We start from the raw sequence: 23,326 nt of genomic DNA, 5'->3' as shown, positions 1-23,326 counted from the left end.
AGCCAGTGCTTTATTACATATATCACATCCTCCAAGGGCAGCATACATGGGGCTATCCCACATTTTCTCCTCAAAACAATCCTTGGAGATTAGTTAAGTTGAAAGTGACTTTCCCAGGACCATCTAAACATCCCAGAACTGAAACAGGCTTACAGATGCAGGAAAAGTCAGGTCCTCCAGCACAGAAGCTTTCTCCCTTGAAAACACAGCCAGAAGAAGTATACTGAGGGAGCAATCCTATGGCCGCTAGTGAGCAGCTAGACAGCCATAGGATATCCTGTTTTCCGTGAACCAACCTCTCCTCACTTCCGCACTGCCTCCGAGGAAGCACGGAACAGCCCCATCCTCCGTGCTCACAAGAGGAGCGCAGAGCGGCCGAAAAGGGGCGTGGCTGAGCGTTCCGGGGCGGGAGGGCGGAAATGCCTGTGCAACACATCCAATGTGTCGTCTGGCAGCCTCCTCCCCCACTCCATCCTCCTGTGGCTAGAGAGCCGCAATCAGCTGTCTAGCCAAAACTGCAGGGCAGGAGAAGCGTGGAGGGAACGATCCCCACTGTGCTTCTCCTGCCCTGCATTAGATAGTTCGAGTTCGGAGGCAGCCGCCTATCTGGATGGATTGAGCCCTGAGTAACTCAAAAGACAGTGGAGACTGATGACTCTGATGTCACTGGGACAGTGAATCCACTCCAGGTTTCAGTCAGAACCAGTCAGAACTCTAAAGGAGCTCTCCGAGGTGCTTCTGTGTCCAGAACAGATTCACCGCCCCACTGACATCGGAGCCACCAGCTTCCACTGTCAAAAGAGTATACAACTTGCATTCCAGGCTGGACCAAGACACTTTTCTGCCTAAGGCAGAGTAGCGAGTGGCACCCTTGACCCTCCTAAACTTCTGCCTGAAGTTTAAATGTGTGATACCCAAGGTCAGGAAAGTTACTTTGGCTCCTGAGGCAGAAAATCCCTCCAGCAGCTTTCTACCTCTCTAGCAGCAACAATGCAACCCTAAGAAAAAATCACTAACAAGTTGCTACCCTTTCATGACACCCCAAATCAAGGGCTTAAGGTGGCCACCTCACTCTCTTCGTCATGGTCGGGCCAGCCCTGACTACATTTTAAACCTCACTCAGCCTCCAGGCAGGTCCAGGGTCCGAATCTAGCCTTCCTGGGTTCCCCAGATGGCCATGCCTTCCCCTGGCCCTGCACCCTTTCTCCCGACCACTGATCATTTGGTGGTTTCCTGGCTTTTCTGCATCCTAGAAAGCTGAAATGCCTCTCCTAAGACATAGGGCTTCACCACGCCAGGCTTTGTATCCCACAACTTACTGGGGCTTCTGCTTTCAGATTCTTTGCAGGATTTAAATTGGTTCTTTACACAGCTGTTTTTTCTTTTACTGCATAACACTACCTGCCATTTACACTGGTGGGTGGAGCTTGGCAGGGTGTTCTCGGATGTCAGCAGTGTTCTATGCCATCTGCCCACCCCCTCTGGGGTAGCCCCTCCTCTCTCTTGGCATGAACTGTTCCATTCAACTTCCTTGCCTCCCTTTTTTCACTTCTGCTGCCTCCGATCCCAACCTTGCAACTTCTATATACAATCCACAGTACGTTCACAACTTCAGAAGTCTGCTGTTCCCCACCCCCACCCCCCATTTGCACAAGTCGGTATTGTCCTTGTAAAAGCAAGCAGAAATATTTTTCTCATTTGGGACACTGGGAAAGGGGATTGAGTGGAAAGGGGTTGCAACATTGCAGGCGTTGGGCGAACCAGCGGTCTCTGCCATGCTGTGCTAGGGAAACACCGGTATACTGCACTTCCAAAATTCCCAATACTGTTCCCAGGAGTGGAATGGCGAAGGGGCTGAAGGTCAAGGAAGGCACAGGAGGGTGACACTCCCACCCAATGATCATCACTAGCTGATGTCAACACTGCACCACCCAACACCTGCCTACACAAGGCATGTTGTAGCGCAATGTCAGCAATACACAGGTGGATGATGGTGGATTCATTGCGTGGCTGCAACTAATACCACATTTTCCATGTACAGAAATATCATGGGGAAAACGGGGAAGGTACAGGACAGCTGCTGCAAAACAATGACATCATATATTGCACATGGGAAATACCATGAATGAAGAATGACAATCACATTTTTAAAAAGAGAAAATAGTGAGGAGTTGTTTGCAGAGCAAAGCATGAAAACAGATGACAAAGAAAAGGCAGAGGTGCTCAATTCCTACTTTGGCTCAGTCTTCTCCCAAAAGAGGGTCTATGACCCCCCTGGCAAAGGAGAAGTACAGACTGAAGGGGCAGGACTGCAGCTTGAGATTGATAGGCATATGGTCAAGGAACACCTAATTCCTTTGAATGAGTTCAAATCTCCAGGGCCAGATGAACTGCCCCCTAGAGTAATAAAGGAACTGGCAGAAGAACTCTCAGAACCACTGTCTATTCTCTTTGAAAAATCATGGAGGACGGGGGAAATGCCAGATGGCTGGAGGAGGGCTAATGTTGTCCCTATCTTCAAAAAGGGTAAAAAGGAGGAACCTGGGAACTACAGACCAGTCAATCTGACATCAATCCCTGGGAAAATTCTGGAGCAGATGATAAAGCAATCCATCTGTAAGCACCTTGAAAACAATGCAGTGATTACTTGAAGCCAACATGGATTTGTCAAGAACAAATCCTGCCAGACGAATCTGATCTCATTTTTTTGATCAAGTAACCTCCCTTGTGGACCGTGGAAATGCTGTAGACATAATATACCTTGACTTCAGCAAAGCTTTCAGAGGAGGGCAACAAGGATGATCAGAGGACTGGAAACAAGGCCCTATGAGGAGAGGCTGAAAGACTTGGGCATGTTTAGCCTTGAGAAGAGAAGACTGAGGGGAGATATGATAGCGCTCTTCAAGTACTTGAAAGGTTGTCACAGAGGGGAAGGCCAGGATCTGTTCTCAATCATCCCAGTGTGCAGGACACGGAATCATGGGCTCAAGTTACAGGAAGCCAGATTCTGGCTGAACATCAGGAGAAACTTCCTGACTGTTAGAGCAATACGACAATGGAACCAATTACCTAGGGAGGTGGTGGGCTCTCCCACACTGGAGGCCTTCAAAACGAGGCTGGACAGCCATCTGTCAGGGATGCTCTGACTTGGATTCCTGCATTGAGCAGGAGGTTGGACTCGATGGCCTTGTAGGCCCCTTCCAACCCTACTATTCTATGATTCTATGATTCAGGAGGCACCTGGCTGATGCCTAACCAGAAGCAGAAGTGAAATTGCTTGAAACAGGAACAATATATATCAAGACAATTCCAGTTAAACACTGCCTGTGGATTCTTTGGACAGTGTTGCCCATAGGCAATGGATCCACAGCCATCTCTGTCTACTGTGAAGTTTGGAATCTGCTCAGGAACTATCTGGCTTATGTGTGTTCAAAATCAGATGCTGTGAATAAACACATCCCATCCTTCTTTTCCTATGCCTCCAGCACCTTGCACAATCACAATCCTCAGTGATCTCATATTCTCAAGGTTCTGTCCAATGTTAGTCCTGATTAGAAGAGACCCAATGAAATGAATGAGACTTAAGTTAGACTAGCACTGGATACAACATTTCAGTTTGCTCAAATATCTTTTTCTTGCTTCTTGGTGTTTGAAATTGAATGTTCTAACTTTGCTTTTACTCAACGCTGAAGGGAGAGTTTCACTGTTACATTTAAAGCTTTAATTGCAGCTTATTTTTACTGGCATACTTGTAAATATTTTAAGACATGACAACTCAATAGCATTCGTGGCACTATTTAAATTTTTAAAGGGGTGGGGAAATGAAGGCAATGAAAACTCACCTACTAATTTTAGTGCACCCGAAGATCTAGGCATTTATATTATATATGCATGAATGTTTCCAAGAGATAGTCATTTAGGGTGCAATCCTATGCATGTTTTGACAGAAAAAAGTCTTGCAACTCCCAGCATGCCCCACCCAGACATGCTGACTTAAGGATACTGGGAGCTGCAAGACTCTTTTCTGTCTAAACATGCATAAGATTGTGTAAACATGTTTAAAAACATTAGTTTTAATGTTTTAAAGAACATTCAAAAAAGAAACCAAGGAAAAAGAAACCAAATGCACAGTTACGAGATGGGGGATACGTGGCTCAACCACACTACAAGCAAGAAGGATCTTGGAATTGTTGTCGATCACAAGCTGAATATGAGCCAACAATGTGATGTGGCTGCAAAAAAGGCAAATGCTCTTTTGGGCTGCATTAATAGAAGCATAGCTTCCAAATCCCGGGAAGTACTAGTTCCCCTCTACTCAGCAGTGGTTAGGCCTCATCTGGAGTACTGTGTCCAGTTCTGGGCACCACACTTTAAGAAGGATGTAGACAAACCGGAGAAGGTTCAGAGGAGGGCAACAAAGGTGATCAGGGGACTGGAAACAAAGTCCTATGAAGAGAGACTGAAAGAACAGGGCATGTTTAGCCTTGAGAAGAGAAGACTGAGGGGAGATATGATAGCGCTCTTCAAGTACTTGAAAGGATGTCACAGAGAGGAAGGCCAGGATCTCTTCTCGATCATCCCAGAGTGCAGGACACGGAATAATGGGCTCAATTTACAGGAAGCCAGATTCCAGCTGAATATCAGGGAAAACTTCCTGACTGTTAGAGCAATATAACAATGGAACCAATTTCCTAGGGAAGTGGTGGGCACTCCCACACTGGAGGCCTTCAAGACAAGGCTGGACAGCCATCTGTCAGGGATGCTCTGACTTGGATTCCTGCATTGAGCAGGGGGTTGGACTTGATGGCCTTGTAGGCCCCTTCCAACCCTACTATTCTATGATACTATGATTCTAGTTAAAACTTTGAAATTGCCAGATATGACTGGGATTGTATCCATTCATTATGTTACTTTGATGTAATTAGGAGTCCCCTATAAGGCCTTGGGGTCTAGAGGTCATTGAGTCCAGACTTTCCTTAGGACTCCCCAAAATACCAGCAGGACTCCTCTCTTTAAATATTGAGCTGTGTAATTCAAAACCAGCACATGGGGTGAGATATGTCAAGCTTCAAATCCACCCAGACCAGAACATAGGTATTTAAAAGAATATGCATATAGTTATTTCTGTAACAGGCCCACACTTAGAACAATAATTTGATAAATAGTAATAATCTTAAATAAATAGTAATACAATCCTAACACCGCATCTCTGCTTTTGATAACTTCTCCCCTTCTCTTCTCATCCACCCCCTGGCTAGAATCCAGGAGGATAATGCTGGCAAAAGAGGACTTCTGTGTCCTGTCCTCTCCCTGCAGCTATTTGCAGGCCCTCCACACCAGCGACTCTGTTCTTTTGCTGGCCTTATGTATTCTTGCTCATCACAAACCAGACCGTCTCATGACCTAGCGAAGATGAGTAGTCCCTTGTTAGCAAAAACAGCCCAAGGAGAAGAGCCTGATCTTTAACTGTCAGCAGCAAGCTAATGAATCTTGGTTGCTTGCTAAGTCACCGCTCCTGCCTGGTTTATTTATAGCCTTGCAAATTGAACAGACAGTACAAGACCCAGGACAAACTGATTGCCAATCACGCTTGGGTTTCCTTCAGGCTGCTAATGAAGAAGAAAGGGACGCCGTGCTTTGGTAGAAGCTGCGATACATTTGGCTTCAGGCACAAGTCATCCCAAGACAAAGCTGTTGGCCCCACATCTGCAGCATCATTAATTTATGGTCCCACTGAGCATCCTGCTGTGGCTGCTGCCAAGGACACTCTGTCCAGAAAAGGCATCAACATCATCACAGTGGAGGTGCAGAGGTTACTGGTTGAACAAACGTTAGCTCTTACTTTGTGACTTTTCTTGTGTCTGCTATACATTAAATGTGGAAATATGCAAGCCATGTTGCAAAGATATGAAGGTTAGCCCATCCATTTCCTGCTTAGAGAATACTAGGATAAGGTTGCTTAGGGTCTACTGGAGAGCAGCATGCAGCTCTTCCCACTGGAAGATCCCAAAATACGCACACCATGATCATGAGACCTTCCACTCGGTGTGATTGATCAGTATGGGAAGGTGATGAATAGATCACTGAGTAGTATCCAGTTGTGTCCCAGCACTAACGCTAATGAGCTGAGCTAGCATAAAGCAATCCTTGTGCAACATTAACACTTGCAAAGGCAATGGGTCAAAAGCAACGATTTACTGCTGAAATTTGGTGCCGCCACTGAATTTGAGCAGCAAATCACCACTTTTTCCCATTTTCCTAGCAAGCACCAGTTATGTGGTGCAATCATTGCTTAATGCTAACATAATGTCACTTGTGCTACTGCTGGGGCACAATTGGATCGTGCCCACTGATTTAATTCTTAGCAAAGACTTGCAGGAAATGACTAATCCAAAATAAAGGCCAATTCAAGCAACCCTTTATGTGCGTGCATTGAGGTGTTGACTGAATAGATCCATGTAGCACTCAGATCTATTAACAATTTATTGTTTCGCCACACCATTTAGCTCCAGCGCTGATCCACACCTCGGCATATGCAAGGCATAATGCGAATTGACTTCTAACATTTTGAGAATGCTTTCTCCAAGGATGCAGTATTTAAAAAAAAAATGTAACAGAACTGTGCTGCATTTAACACACACCAGTTCCTGCCTGTCGGCGATACAATTAGGGTAGTTAAGGACTCTTCCGTATCCTTTCTAACAAGGGTGACATGGTGATTTGAATCAGTGACTTGAGAAAGCATTCCTGATTAATCCACCACAAAGTCAAAGGTTAGCATAGGGTTGTGAGAACATTTTTACATGTGTGCATTGAAATAATGGAGATTTTAACATTCTACAAGCTTTGAATTATTATTATTTATTAAATTTATTAATCGCCCATCTGGCTGGTCACCCAGCCACTCTGGGCAATGTACAACATATAATAAAACAGTTTAAAACAATGAAATTCTACAATAAAAACATTTTCTAAAATACCCTAACCCACCCCAAATGCCTGCCTGAACAACCACGTTTTTAATGCATGGCGGAAGCTCATTAAAGAGGGGGCATGGCGGAGTTCCCTAGGGAGGGAGTTCCACAGAGTGGGGGCCACCACAGAAAAGGCCCTCCCCCTCATCCCCAACAGTCTAGCTGTCCTGGCTGATGGGACAGAGAGAAGGCCAACCAAGGCTGATCATGTTAAGCGGCCTGTCTGGTGTTGCTGGAGGAGCTCCTTAAGATAGGCTGGGCCAGAATATATAGGGTTTTAAAGGTCAAAAACAACACCTTGTATTTGGCCCGGAAAACAACTGGTAACCAGTGCAACTCCTTCAGCACTGGAGTGATGTGATCTTGCCGGTGGCTGCCTTTAATCAGGCGAGCCACCGCGTTCTGTGCCAGCTGCAGCTTCCAAACCATCTTCAAGGGTAACCCCACATAGAGCGCATTACAGTAGTCTAAACGAGAAGAGACCAGGGCATGTACTACCAATGGGAGCAGATGGTCGGGAAGGAAGGGGCATAGCCGCCGTATCAGATGGAGTTGCTACAGCGCTGTCCGGCTCACAGCTGACACCTGAGCCTCCATGGACAGCTGGGAGTCCAAAATGACCCCCAGGCTGCGGACCTGGTCTTCCAAGGGTAGCCGTACCCCATTCAACACCAGATCAACATCCCCCAGCCTCCTCTTGTCTCCCACCAAAAGTACCTCGGTCTTGTCAGGGTTCAGCTTCAGCTTATTCCTCCCCATCCAGCCACTCACCATTTCCAGACATTTGGACAGGGATTCTACGGCCAACCTTAGAGAAGATTTGAACGAGAGGTAGAGCTGCGTGTCATCCGCATACTGATGACACCGCACCCCAAACTTCCTGATGATAGCCCCCAGCGGCTTCACATAGATGTTAAATAGCATTGGGGAGAGGATGGAACCCTGTGGCACCCCACAAGTGAGTGCCCACGGGTCCGAAACCTCCTCTCCCAGTGCTACCCTCTGGTACCTGCTGGAGAGGAAGGACCAGAACCACTGCAATACGGTGTCTCCAATGCCCAACCCCTCCAGGCGGTCCAGGAGGATACCGTGGTCAATGGTATCAAAAGCCACTGAGAGGTCAAGGAGAACAAGGAAGGAGCATTCACCCCTGTCCAGAGCCCTCCTCATATCATCTACCAAGGCGACCAAGGCTGTTTCTGTCCCATGCCCAAGCCTAAAGCCTGACTGAAATGGGTCTAGATAATCGGTTTCTTCCAAATGTGCCTTCAACTGCATTGCCACCACCCACTCAATCACCTTGCCCAAAAATGGCAGATTTGAGACTGGGCAAAAGTTGTTCAGAACTTGGGGATCCAAGGAGGGCTTCTTTAAGAGCGGTCTTATCACTGCCTCCTTGTGTGCTGATGGCATCACTCCCTCCTCAAAGGAAGCGTTCACCACCGCCCTGATCCCCTCACCCAGTCTCTCTCTGCAACCCATAATGAGCCAAGATGGGCAAGGATCAAGTAAGCAGGTGCTCGGCCTTACAGATGAAAGCACCTTGTCCACTTCATCAGAAGGAAGAAGCTGGAACCGATCCCACAAAACCGGTTTGCCACAGGCCGCCTCTTGCTCACTAACTGTATCCACAGTGTGCAGAGTAACACACCTAATCTGATCAATTTTATCTGCAAAGTGCCTTGCCAAGGCCTCACAGGAGGCCTTAGAATGCTCCAGCGGTTCCGGAGCCACAGGACCGACCAGGCTCCGGACCACTTGGAACAGCCTCCTGGGACAGCACTCTGCAGACGTGATAGAGGCAGCATAATATTCCTTTTTTGCTGCCTTCACCGCCACGTGATAGGCTGAAGATATAGCTCTAGCCCATGTCTGATCGTCTTTGGAGCGAGACGTCCGCCACCAGCGCCCTAGCCATCTCACCTCCTGTTTCAGAGCTTGTAACTGCGGATTGAACCATGGTGCAGTCCGAGCCCTGTTCAGGGAGAGAGGGCATTTCGGAGCCACCTGATCTAATGCCCCAGTGATTGTGGCATTCCAGCCACCCACCAGGGTCTCAACCGAGTGGCCGTTGGCATGCCCCAGAGAATCCCCAAGCGCGTTCAGGAATCCATTCGGATCCATAAGATGCCTGGGGCGGACCATTTTAATGGGTCCTCCACCCCTGCGGAGGGATTGTGGAACCGAGAAGTCTAACATCACCAGATAGTGATCTGACCATGACAAGGGGGTGGTGGATATACCCCCGACTTCCAGATCACCCCCTGCTTCTCCAGAAACAAACACAAGGTCTAGTGCATGATCGGCTACATGGGTGGGCCCAGTTAGAATATGGTGCAGCTCCCAGGAGGCCATGGTCTCCATGAAGTCCCAAGGTGCTCCTGTGAGGATGGCCTCCAAATGTATGTTGAAGTCCCCCAACACCAATAAGTTAGGGGGCTGCACACGCACATCAGAGACCACCTCAAGCACCTCAGCCAGGGAGTCAGTCGTGCAGCAGGGTGGACGGTACACGAGCAGAATCCCCAGACTGCCCTTCGGGCCCAACCTCCAATACATGCATTCAGCAACCTTGGTCTCCCGGAGAGGGGGTCTGGTGAAGACCAAGGACTCTCGGTAGATAACAGCCACTCCCCCTCCCCGATCCCCAGCCCTTTGCTGCTGTGCGTACAAAAATCCAGCTGGACACATGGCCACAAGAGTTGGAGCAGCAGCCTCGGCCAGCCAGGTCTCCGTAATACATGCCAGGTCTGCACCCTTGTCCAGAATCATGTCATGGATGAGGAAGGTTTTCTGGGTAACAGACCTGGCATTGCAGAGCAGCAAACGAAGGCCAGAAGATGGAGTCACGCCTCCCCCAGCCATCCTTTGGCTCTGGACAGGCCCAGAGCAGGGGACAGATACTACACATCTCTCTCGTTCCCCTTACCTGGCATGGCCTGCCCCTAGCACTCTGCCAGTGCCTGCCGCCCAGCCTTGGTATGTTCTGGCCCCCAACACTCCCCCCACTGCCTCCATCAGGTGGACACATGCCCCCCCACTCCCGCCTATCAGGCAGGGTACCCACCCCTAAAAACACAACAGAATCCCCCAGAAATTAAAAAACAACAAGTAAAAAATCCCCTTAAAAATAATGCCAGGCAGAAGTCCACAGGGAAGGCCTGGGGGGTGTGGCGGCGGCAGTGGCAGGCCCAGCAGCAGCAGGCACGCCTCTTCCCCAGTGGTGCCAGCTTCTCCTGCAGGCCCTGGCTGTCCCAGGCCACCTCAGCCAGCCAGCTTATGTAGCCCCTCCAGGGAGGGGCAGGTGGAAGCAGCACAGCTGGCTTGGTACCTGGGGGCCTGGGAATTAAAATCTGAAATAGAGTACATGCCAGTTTCTTAGCTTCGTAAACTGGAATAATTACCTGGTGCCTAGGGAAAGGAGGAGACGGGTCTACTTCATGAAACTTGGGAATCCCACTCAACTTTCATGAATGTGTTCGCCCCCAACCCCAGTCCACCCCACTGATGATGTAGCCAGGGTGACCATGTGTTCTGCTTCACAGAGGACAGTCCTCCATTTTGAAAAGGTGTCAGAGGCAGTCATCTGTTTGAATGTGTCTTCTATGGGAAGTGCTGTCCATTCAAAGTCCAGTTGAAAGAAAATCACTATAAGGAGGGAGAGCAGGGCCTTGAAGTTATGCATCAGTAGTTAGCACTTGGTGCTTCTCCACATTAATGGAAAAGCCCGCTGCATTACCTGGGCTTTCTGCTTCTGGATTCTTTGTGGGATAATGATAGGCTCCATTGCACTGGTGGACACAGTTTGAATTCACATGGTTTGAACTAAAACCTTCCGTTTCTGCATTTTTCCTATGTTTTCCTTTAGGCAGTGCCATTTAGTGGCTGAAATATAGTACTACAGTGTCATTACATGCTACTGATTCCACGCATTTTTTAAAAAAATACCTGATTTAGTTGGTGATTTTACAGTGGGATAAACCTGAAAAAGCATGGGAGGGGCCCTGGATGTCAACGACATTGTGTAATGGACCCACAAATTTCCATGAGTGGCCAGTCACAAGTGTGCAATACGTTGCTGGTGTAGAGAAGCTCTTGGACAACAGACTGAGCAAGTAGGCAAGTCACTGAACTGGTTCACTTCACATGACAACCCATGGTGGGTTGTCATCCTCGTTGCTTTCAGAGTGGTTTGTGATGTTGCCTGAACCCAGAAGGATGGCTTAAGCCTGAGAACCCATGGCTTGTTCTTGGCTTGTTCAGACAGGCTTGTCAAGATGTGCAAACCCAGCAGCGTGGGTTCGACATGGTTCGTTTAAAAGGGCTACACACATGCCTGGCAAGAGTGACAAAACCCCTGACAGCTCCTCGCAGTGCCCTCCACCCCTCCTCCTCCAGCTTGGTGCTTCATTTGACAGCGATCAGCTCTATCCCCTTGTAAGCCGAGTTAGCACAGCTACACATGTATACGTGATTTCCCTATCTCCGGCTAAATGCACGTGGCCCCAATTCAGGACCATGGTGCTTTAGGAGGGGGCTATTTCTTTTCCCCTCCTGTTTTTATGAGCCTCATGTGGCGCAGAGTGGTAGGTGGCAGTATTGCAACCGAAACTCTCCCCACGACCTGAGTTCGATCCCAGCCGAAGCCAGGTCTCAGGTAGCTGGATCAGGTCGACTCGGCCCTCCATCCTTCCGAGGTCAGTAAAGTGAGTACCCAGCTTGCTGGGGGAAAGGTAGTCACGACTGGGGAAGGCAATGGCAAACCACCCCGCTATAGAACAAGCGGCGTCCCTCTAGGGGTCAGTAATGACCTGGTGCTTGCACAAGAAGAACCTTTCCTTTTTTCCTTCCTCCTGTTTTCATACCAAAATCCCACCCCCAATCACCATGGTCCAAATTGGGGGCATGCACACTTATCCAGAGGTAAGTCTATCATGTATATATGCATAGCTGTGCTAGGAAGAGGAATGTCGCTCATTCCCTGCTATGAGGAGCAGCCAAAGAGGCTTAAATCAAATACATACATACATACATACATACATACATACATACATACATCCCTCAGCTGCCTCATCCTCAAAAGTAAGCATGCTCATCCACTCCGAAGATATGGTATATATGTCAATGCAGCTGTTTCACAAACCAAGAAAGGGGGAGGGGGAATCTCATCACAGCAGAAGTACAGAGGAGTTGTGTTGCAAAGGCCCCTAGATACGTGCTGTGAATGAGCAGGAAGATGAAGGGGGAAACAAATGAAGGCAAGCTGGTGAGCACCTGATCATGTCTGCAGCAGCATGGCTTAGCGAGCAATTAACCAACCCATCATGGCTTGTTTCCAGTGTGGCTTATCATGAAGTGCAATCTGGCCTACTGACCAGGTTTGCACAGTCATGGAGAAGGAAATAAGCCAAGGTGGCTTATTCCCCCCCCCCATGCATGCCAGTTGCATGCTGGGGGGATTTGCATAATTACCCTGTGCAGTGCAACTCATCATACAAACCTGGCTAGGATGGCTTGTTGTAGTGTTCTGGGTGGCTTGTTACCCACAGCAACAAGCTACCCTAGCTGAGTTTGCAGGACACTCTGCGCTGCCAAGAGTAATTATGCGAATTCTCCTGGGATGTGTGGGCCGGGGGGAATAAGCCACCATGACTTATTTCCCCTCCATGATAGTGTAAACAGGGTCATTGTCTTCCTCACCATGGTGAGATGCATTATATTTTTATTTAAAGTATGATAATTATTTATAAATTTGCATCTATACATCTACATTGGCATATGCACAGTTTATGCAAATCTGTATTCCTCTTTTTTGGTGATGCACATCTGACCACCGTAGTTACCAACCTTTGAATTGGGGCCTTCAGTTGGGACCTATGACATCTCTTTGATCTGCAGCAAATTAGTGGGTGATGTGTATCTATATGCTGCAGAAAGCTTCACCTGCTAAATCCTGCATTGAAAGCTGCTGTTAAAGGCACAAAAGTAGGGCAGCCTTTTCTTTCCTGGTCAGTTGGCAATCTTCACTGCAGAAGATCTCTATGACCTTGAAAGCAAGAGCAAAGTGTGAATCAGCAAGTGGTTTACACATGCAAAACATGTGCTTTTCCACTGAGTGATGGTCTCTTCATTACAACTTTTTACAGTGATGATCATATCTATGTTTACTCAGAAGCAAGTTCCAATTTTAATTGTCAAATATGGTCCAGGGATGGTGAGGATATATGGTTCTAACTCTGAAACAAGAGCCTAAAGTCCAGAGCCTAAGTATTTGCACTAGTTTATATTTCTGCAGCGATCTCTATCATAATCTTTATGTTTTGTAAATTTGTTCTAGCATATCATTAAGCTACACCCTACACTTGTATATACTAGCACAGCAAGCCTTAAGAGTTCAGCAAATTTCTGATGAACTGGATTTTATAATATTCATAGAACTGTCATCCTACAAAGAAAGACCATAACAGTTCTTTGCATGCTGAAATAATGGTGTGTGTATGTAAGAGAGACAATGTGCTTTTGGATATATTAAAGAAAGTTCCTTTAAATAAAAAGAAGAACAGTACACAAGGAGGCAAGATGACACAAAATTATATTTCTGAACATACGGGATAAATAAATTCATGAAGTACATGTCACTAAAAGTGGGAGTCACATTTCTCAATACACCAGGATCATTTCCTGTTTTTGTAAAACAAAAGGAAATACCACCCAGAATGTCAGATGTTCTAGGAGTTACAGGGTGACAGTAAGTGACTGAAATAAAATAAAATAAATCATTTCTTCTGTTAAGTACAGAGAATCAAAGTCATTGAGTTAGAGAAGCATTGGAAAACAGGGATAACATCCAGTGAGTGTCAGGTAAGATTTTATCTGCTAGGAATACAGCTGTATCTGCAAGTGAGAGAATTACATAGGCGATTGATATCAAAATAGAATTGCAATGCATTTTTCTATCAATTCGGAATAACTTGCTTTATCAGCTTTATTAGGGTGTGCCCAAAGCAAAAGTAAATAGGGAGGCATGAAGGATTCTGATTTAACATGTTAAGTGGCAGCAGCTATCTTCATTTTTATTTTAGGACAAGAGCTTGTAAACATGTTACCATAGCTGTGGTTAAAAAAACAAAACAAACAACCAAACTGGATGGGAGTGGGGGAGAGGAAACCTTGCTGTCCAGTAAACCTCATTGAGCAGGGAGACATTCAGACCATGCCAGTACCTGAACCTTATCACAATTTACCTGATCGCTAGTGTGGTCAGTTCTAGCTAGCAAAGCACCACCTCATTCACTCACATCCAAAATCCACAGTCTGAATCCCGCTTTTAATATCTCATGTTTGCCATAAGAAGCAGGTCTAACATTTTTACCTTCACATCCCAAGCCCTCATAATGGGTTTTTTAACTTTTCATTATCATATTTTGACCATGTGTATATGGTGCAGAGAGAGGCCTGTCCATCCATGTGCTACAAAGCCCATAAGAACCTCCACTTTCCAAGTCACCTGGAATGCTTCTCTCTGCAATTTGCAACAGCAACCATGCTATATATTGGGAAAGCTAAGCTCGTTAGCAAAGATGCACCTGTAGCTTCCGACCCCCCACCCCAATTATTATATGTTTCTCACCAAGTGAGCAGAGGCAGACAACTTACTTCCCATCCCTAAATAATGTAGTTTCCCTGAGAATTCTCCTTTCTCAACTTGGTAGCTTCAAAACACCTTGGAAAAGTGGTGTTCCATGCGAGCGGGAAGCTTCCCAGATTGTCATCAGTCACCTTCTCCCTTGAAGGTGACTGATGACAATCGACTTTGTGATGCTCAGCATTTATAGCACTCTGTCAGTCCCAAAACACTCCACAGACCAAAACCTTCTGAGGCTGCACTCTGTCCAGCAGAGCTTCAGGACAGGTGAGGAATGCAGCAATGACTCTTCCATCACTACACTGCTCACCTGGAGCAGATGGGTAAGACTTACTTAAACATGGAAACTGGCCCTATCTGGTACTAGTCTTTGCTTCACTTATGAAGTGTTATTATTAACCATGACTGAAAGCTTGGCTCTACATTAAGTTCAGGAATCCACTATCCTAGGATCTTCCTTAAGAGAAACTCCTCTTTCAGTTACCTTTTACCAGTGCAGTGTGTGACTGATTATCAGTAAAGTGTGGTGCATGTTACGAACATGACTATCCAAGCTGCTCACATCGTATGAAACAGTGAAGGGTGGTTCTCCATGGTGGTAACAAAATCCTATATTACTATCAATGTAGTTGAAATCTACCAGGGAGTTTGCACTTATAATTGGCCAAGGAGGCAAAAAAGAACAAGGTTTAGTTGTCCAATTAGGTTTTGTAGCATCTGCTCAAGTTTCCTTAACTATGTCAGGATCTTGCAATCACCTCTTTGGGGCATATGAACCAACTTTAGTCTTAGAACACAGAGGATTTTGCCATGGGCCACCCACGTTTCTTTCTGAACACACATTTCCTGCAATGGTCTTTCAGAAGCTTTTCAGTTGCACCATTGTCTGACTTAATTTTTTTAAATGAAGAGTATAGGCTGTATCTAATGTTAGTCTAACTTAAGTACTATTTATTTCAATGGATCTACTTGAAGTAGGACTAACATGGGATATAGCCCTATGATCAACTAGCAGCTGTAAAACTTCCTGTGTATGATAAGGTGAGGTTATGGTAAAGTGAAGTGCACTTTGGGGGTGGAGGAACAGCCTTACTTTTGCAAAATCTCTCCTTAATGAGACATACTCCACACTCCATTATCTTTGCAAAAGTTATCTTTTGGTTAGTTTGCCATGTTAGTTTACCAAATTTCCCTTTGGTATATCCACAACCATATCCTTGATTTATAGTCTGAGAATTGAATGATATGGAAACAAGCCATGCCAAAAACATGAGCATCAGCCCCATGACAGGGAAAGAATTGAGTGCTTTTTGAAAGCTTAAAGGTTTCTTGTCTTCTTCAGCATTCAATAGGGCAACATAGCTGGTTCTTCATGGAAGGTACATAAGGCGGCAATCCTACAACCACTTCTCCAGGAGTAAATCCCACAGAAGTCAAGGGGGCTTACTGCTGAGTAGATATGTATAGGATCGCAATATAAATATTTTAACAAGATGAAGTCACCACACCCAAAATTTATTTCATTTAATTGCAAATGTGGGAATCAGTGATCTTCAAGGAAAGCTATCTACACACTCAAGGAGGGGATGTTTATAATTTTCCTTAGGAAATTTTTCCAGAAACAGACTGTTCGCTCACTGGGCAGGCAATATGATAATGCTAAAAAAAAGCAGCACCGACAACTTCCTCACTCATTTTCCTAATTTCACTTTCTCTTCCATTAGCATATCCTAAAACCCATATAAACTAGGGTTGTAACCTTTTTTAAAAATTTAATTGATTAATCATGTGTGTTTTAGTAGATTAACTTATTGTATTTGCATACATCTGCATATGGGTAAAAGCAATGGGTTCGATCCAAAGTTTTTATTCCACTAGCAGGAATATCTCTGCTCAGAATGCCCCTACTGGTAGAAAGGGTCTCCCAATCCTCTGGAGCAGATTTTCAGGGGGCCACAGTAGATGACAGGGGGAGGGAGGAATTTACGAGATCACCTCCTCCCCCATTCAGCCAGTGGAAAACATCCTCTGGATCAAAAGCCTCCCACTGATAGTTGGAGGCCTTCTGTCCATGGGAAGCTTTTGCTTTATCTAACCCAGTGAATATACTTTGTTTTTAGATGATTCACACATGATGTGTCATAGCAAACATCATCTTAGATAACTATGAGATAACAGAGAATGCCTCAAATGGCAAGTTGTGCTTGCCATTTGCAGTTTTTATAAGAGCATATGTTTTTTAAAAATCTGTTGCCCAGTTAATTGGGGACACCTTTTAAGTCAATTAAAGATGTTTATAATTGATTCATTTAGCCAATCAATCATACAAGTATATTCCATTATAATATTGGAGCTTTCTACCCTTGTAGAAGATCCAAGCCATATGAGGTGTTTTCTAATTGTGAGTTGAATTATTCCCCCTTTATTGAGCACATTTCTTCAGAAGCAAATTGAGATCTGTGAGACAGACCCCTTTCCCTGTTGCAGCAACTGAAGAAAACTGAATGAGACCTGAAAACTACAAGCTTATCAATCATTCTTTTAAAGGCCAAAAGCTATACCATATGTACAGCATCAGAATACAGAATCAATACGGACATAATACAGTACTAGATTGCTGCTTTTCCACAATGAACTGAAAAGTTGATCAGAAAAGTTCTGTAACGCTTGCCTGAAAAATCAGACACAAACATCAAGAGAAGAGACAATAAATTGGAAGTCAGCAAAAATTTCTATGTACTGTTAGCAGCTAGAGAAGCAGTTTAAGGGTCACATCTTGATTCTGGAAACTATCATCTCTTCATCTTTAAAAAAAAAAAAACCCACAGGTTTGGATTTATTTCTTTTTCTTTTCACAAAAAAAATAGATATTACACTGAGATCTTCCTTAATGGATAAGCACATTTTTGTGAAATTCCTTCATAGATGCCTCGTAGTGTTTTACAAATACGTAAGAATAGGTCTGAATGGTTCAAGAATAAGAATATGCTGCAGTAACCATCAACATCAACAACGCAGTATCTTACAAACTTGTGGGCTGGTTTTAGGAGATGGTAACTCAAGAATACAGAGTCATTTAAAGAATGGATGTTTGACTGAAAGTAGATACATCACCAGATCCAGAATATATTGATTCTTTTTAAAAAGGGAGAAAAAGCCCATTGAGTCAAATTTTTATCTTGAAAACATGGTTAAGCAGGGATGTTGAACCCTGGGGGTTGGACTCGATGGCCTTGTAGGCCCCTTCCACCCCTACTATTCTATGAACCCCTTTGAGTTCAAGGGCCAAATTCAATTTCATAGGTGCTCTTGGGGGCCACATTCCAGTGCTGGGTGGGGCCAAAGGTGAAAGTGGCAGAGCCAAAATACCAGTACATTTTAGCTCAAACCTCTTCCTGTCAGTGACTCAGCCTTAGGAGAGGCATTTCGACCATTTAGAATGGAGGAAAAAACTGCAGAAAAGCCAGGAAACCACCAAATGATTGGTGGTTGGGGAAAAGGCCTAGGGAAGAGGGGGTGGCCCTTTGGCCCCTTGGCCGGAGGTTCTACACCCCTGTTATGAAGACTGGAGTCATTCCACGAGAGACAGTTGAAGCAGTTGTAAGTGCATATGCAATCGAAACTAAGCGACAGCACTCTCCCACACTTCCCTAAAGCCCCTGGTTTTATGTACGACTGTGCAGTGACTCTGGATGATGATTCATCTGTACAATACAAAATTGGACCAGTGTCTTGTTACCGAGTAAAAGAAAAGCCCCATCTTTCAACTTTTCCAAGTAAAGGGTTGTTGCACTTTTTCATTCTCACCCCTCAACTCCCATGAGTGTACAAGCCATTTTAAGCTAAACTAGATTTTTTTTTTAGTGGTGTAACTTGGCTTGCTATGCTTTTCTAAAACCAGCTTATATTTTATAAGATTATTCAATATGTATTCCAGTGCAAGAGGAGATAGCCGGTCCTAGAGGAATCCCTTCAAGCCAAGTAAGAAATACAATTGAAAAATCCAAAGGAAAACTTGGAAACCAACACAGACATAAAGGGATCATAAAAAGAATGCACTGGCGGCATCAGTCATTTGAGGAAAGTTTAAAGTACTACAGGATTCAGTTGTGCTGGGAGATCTGTTGCTATTGATAGAAACATTGTTCACTCTGAAAACAGCCTAGCAACTTGTTTGCTCGTAACAATACACAAAGCTTGTAGCAATACACGGACACAATGGAAACAATACAAATCTAAATATATAAATTAGAATGATGGTTTTCACCATTTCCAGCAAGAAGGAAATGTTTCCACCTTGACTTGTCTACTCAGAAAACTGTGATGTGTGCTATGTAACCCTTGTGCATTGCAAAGGACTCTGGGGCACATACCAGGGTGCACATTCAGCTCAACAAGACATTAGCCAGGCCTGTTGGGCCACCGCATTGCCCTACATGAACTGGGAGTGCATCCTAGAAAACACTAAGCACTCATCAGCAGCTCCACCTTACAGGGGAAGTGCAGTAATGGCGGGCAAGCTGTCTGGCACGAAAGTGTGGTCCTCCATCACATCACCGGCCTTCTCACTGACGAGCTCCTGATAAATGCTGAGGAAGCTCAGGCTTTCTTAAAATACACTTTGAAACCCACTATATTAATCACAGGAGTACCATTTCCAAGCTGGCATTTTATACTGCAATGTCTTAGAACCGAGAAATTTCCATTCCAACCAACTTTTTTGAAAAGTTGCTTGACTTATTAAAAATATGTTTTAAAAAATAAGATATGACTCTATTTCATCCCCTCCCCAGAGCCACTGCACTGCCAAATAAGTGTTTAGGACAGAGTGCGGTACGTGCTGCACCAGCATGCTTTTTACACACAGTGGGCTTCTCCACACAGAAACTTTTTATCCCGCAATTTTACTGGGGCTTCTCCTTCCAGATTCTTTGTGGGATTACGATAGGCCCTTTACATGTGCTTCCCTCCTCCTGCTTTTTTCTTTTATTTGTGAGTCCTATATGTTTCATTATACTAGATGGCACTGTGGTCTAGCTCCTCTTATTGTCCAACTTCCTCTTTTCACTGAGAAATTCCATGTGCTGTATTTTAATAGCTCATTATCTCTGATTTTTAAAAAAAATGGGATAAAGGTCAGTAGACGGACACGACTGAACAACAACAACAACAAATCTCTGATTTTTTTAAAAAATGGGATAAAGGTCAGTAGACATGGGAGAGGCCTCGGAGGATGATGACGTCATGTAAAGGACCCGCAAACCTCCTTGAGTAACCAATCTCAATCGCTTGAGAGTAGAGGGGCTCTCTACTCACGTAGAGAGGCTCAGCAACTTTGCAACCACTGCCACGAGTTGCATGGGTGCATGTTACTAGACAAGCAACCACCACCTAGGAGGCATCTGTACCACAGAGCCTGCGACACTGGTGCAACTGTATGGACTGAATATTTGGTATTGACATCTTATAATGGAACATCAACTGGCAGACATCACAGCTGGTTGGATTTGCCAAGCATTCCACACCCCTATAGCTACACCAGTGCAAGTCACTGTGCACTGTTGCAATTGTTCAATACCTATAAGCTCAAGCTGTCTGGTATAGTCACCAATTGCATGTGGGATGAAACAGATGAATGGGGGTGCACCTGCACACTTCTCCAAAGCACAGAGGAAACAAAAACTGGAAACAAAATTTTTATTTCTTCAACTGTAAATGAAACCGTAAATGTTCTTTTCCCCATATTTTATCATGTTGCTGATCTCTCCCCACCCGTTCCTTTAAAATGCAGCAGGATTTATAGCCAGTTCTTGCTCATTCCAAGCTTAGCTTCACAAATCAGGGATAGATTCTTTAAAAAAACAACAACACCCAAATAAAGCTATGTTTATACTTTTACAGTGCTTTCTCTTTAAAAAAAATAAAATAAAGCAAGTGCCAATGCAATATTTTGAACCACATCTTTGGAGGAGCGTTGGATTAAGCATATCTCTCTTCATTTTCCTTTCTGATATGCACCTACAGTTAATTTTGTTTGCATTTAAATGTATAAAATCACAGTTCTGGTTAGGTTTTCCAAAGGAAGAATCACACACATACACACACACAAACACACACACACACTCATAATCTGTGAACACAGTACACTGAATATTTCTTTTCAAGAGCATGGCAGGCATTGGGCTTATGGCAACAGGCCTGAATAATTTGCAAGGTCTGAAATCCAGGGTACACCACATAAACAACTTCAGCCACAGGACAGGTTGACTGCACTTTCTCACAAGGTAAACTTTATTGTGTAGTTTCAGGATAACAGGACAGTTAGTATTTCACGGCTTATGATGCTGGACACACCCTAATTCCAAATCACACAAAATTAGTCTGCCACTTTGGTAACAACCTTCTGAACACTGTTCAAATCAAAAGGAAAAAGGATTTTCCCCCCAACCTGTCTTTCTTTATTACCTATATATTTGATAACAACACTTTGAATTCAATGTACTTCTAAAATGTTGTTTTCTGTGAAGAATCCAACCTTTAGGCTTTTGTTCCTTTAAAATTCTATTATTTTTAGACTTTCCCCAGCAGGGAGTGGGGAGAAACCACCTCTTGCGGAAGAGAAGCCACCTCGGAGCAGCAGGACCTCACTGCACCCGCTCTGTGAAATTCTCTGGGAAAACTCCTCGGCATTGGTCAAAATCTTTGTGCTGAAGCCAATCAGACTCTTTCACACCCATCAGCCAACCTTCATCCTGCCAGAGAGAGAGAGAGAGAGAGAGGTGGAGGGAGACAGAGTTTGTACAGTACGAGCAACAAATGGCAGGGCAGCATATGCCTCAGCTCACTGAACCTGACCTTTGGTAAATAAAGTGATACATCAACTATTGTTGATAAATTGGTTATCGCTCACTACCCCACTTCAGAATGGTCACTGTGCTGCTTTTGCATACATTTAAGCTTTATTGTCATGAAAAATTTTCATGTTTAATTAACATTTAACCACTGTTTACATTTTTCTCCCTTTCCACTCATGTGCATCTATATCTGTTAACTAAGGATAACATCCTTAGTTCCACAAAAGATGCCGTAATAAATGTGTTTGTCTTCAAGGTACTACAAGGATTCTTGGTCTTCTTGCATAAATTAGGTTTCCTACCCTCCAATTGTATTTTATTATTTGACTATCTTGGTGTCCATTTGGCAAATTTAAGCCTATCTGAAGATGAAGCTACTGGGCTTCACATGGTCAGAAATTCAAGGTTGTAACCCATTGCCTATAAGAGTCTTCAATCAACTGTCCTGTCTGACTCAGTTCAAGCACCCAGAGATGCTGAAACCAGCAAGGCAGGGCACCTACAAGAAACTGGAGTAAAGGCAAGTGTCATGTCAGGTCATATCAAGTCCAATCCAGTCACATCCATTCAAATCAGGTCTTGTCAGGTCAAGTCCCATTGTATCAGGTCAGGTCTGCTGAATCGAAAGGCAAGGTTAGACCAGGCAGGGTCTTTCAGGACCGTGGACAACTCCAAGTTAGCTGACACTCCGTCAAGGAGAGCTGTTGACTCAACAACAGTCAATGACTTTCTGAAGCCTTACAAAGGTCAGAAGCTCAAGACCGGCAGTTAGCCCCACCCCCTCAGAGAAACTGTTTCTTAAAAGGCTATTGCCTGATTTTGTAGCCACTGGCTCCTATGGGGTGGTGGTGGTGAAGGCTGTAATGGGGGAGTGTCGTCCGCATCCGGGAAGTCCGGTAGAGGCATGTATTCTAGCCTGGAAGGCCCTGGGCTAGCAGGGGTCAGGTTAATGGAGGGACTCTCCTCTGGCTCCAAGTCCTCTTTGGAACCAAGGGACAGGTTGAGGGTGGGGAACATGACATCAACTGAACTAGTTTGTGGACTGCATCTTGACTGTTTTCTGTTCTGTGTGTGACACCAAACCACATCCTTGATGTTTTCCTGATGGAAAATACAAATATAGATTTGTACATCCATAGCTCAGACCCAAATTTATCAATCAGCTGAAAGCAAAACTAAGTTATGCCTCAGTCCCTGGTTGCATTCTTGCAGATAAACAAAACCAACCCCCCTCCTTTGTTGAGCAGATTGGCTGATGGCTCACAAGTCTGGATTCAAGTGTCATGAGCAATCCTTTGAAAAGGGGGATAGGGATGTGAAGAACAGGCAAGCTTACACTCTGAAACCATTCATGGAAGATGCCACATTAACCTCATGAGAGATTGAGAGAAGCTGTCCAATTCATAGAGAGAAGTCCTCGTGTCACTGAGCATACCACCACGTTCTCACCTTGCATGAGGAGCTTACATGGTGGCTATAGCTAGGCTGTCCACAATGGACCTACTGTCATTCATTACTTGTAAAGCAGAACTGCAGTGTCAGTGAGCTCCTAGCTTGGAGCATCACCTAATATTGCACTGCAAAGTGATTGCAAAATGCCACTATTGTGATTGGTTTCATCCCCCTCTTCCTACAAGCACATTATCCAATGGTGTAGGTATGCCTGTTCAGTATAGACCTTTGAGAGTTGACTACAGTAGAGAAAAGGAGGAAGTCCTCCATCACCACACAGAACTACTTTTCCAGCATGGAAACCCATGATGTGATAATATCATGTGGGAGGGACAGGCAGAATTTGTTTAAAATGGGAGTGCAGCCTTATTTAATATGCAAGGTAAACACATCAGAAAGGT

At 44.9% G+C, this 23,326-nt stretch overlaps 1 protein-coding gene across 10 annotated transcripts in view; it reads right to left on the bottom strand.

Moving 5' to 3' along the window:
- Positions 1–17,472: 17,472 nt before the first annotated feature.
- Positions 17,473–23,326, bottom strand: part of BIN1 (bridging integrator 1) — a 160,174-nt gene continuing 154,320 nt past the window's right edge. For 7 of the 10 annotated variants that reach the window (XM_084806667.1, XM_084806738.1, XM_084806684.1 and 4 more), the window contains one exon: positions 17,473–21,371. In XM_084806667.1, coding sequence (XP_084662793.1) covers positions 21,264–21,371 — 108 coding nt within the window. In that variant the 3' untranslated portion in view covers positions 17,473–21,263. The remainder of the gene's footprint in view (positions 21,372–23,326) is intronic. The other 3 variants (XM_084806675.1, XM_084806694.1, XM_084806710.1) reach the window with 1 other exon arrangement.

Source organism: Heloderma suspectum, chromosome 1 (genome assembly GCF_057233095.1).
Source record: "Heloderma suspectum isolate Gila_16-S chromosome 1, 16-S_ref, whole genome shotgun sequence".
Lineage (NCBI taxonomy): Eukaryota > Metazoa > Chordata > Lepidosauria > Squamata > Helodermatidae > Heloderma > Heloderma suspectum.
The sequence above is the reverse complement of the archived record's forward strand: the minus strand, read 5'-3'. Positions and strand labels throughout refer to the sequence as shown.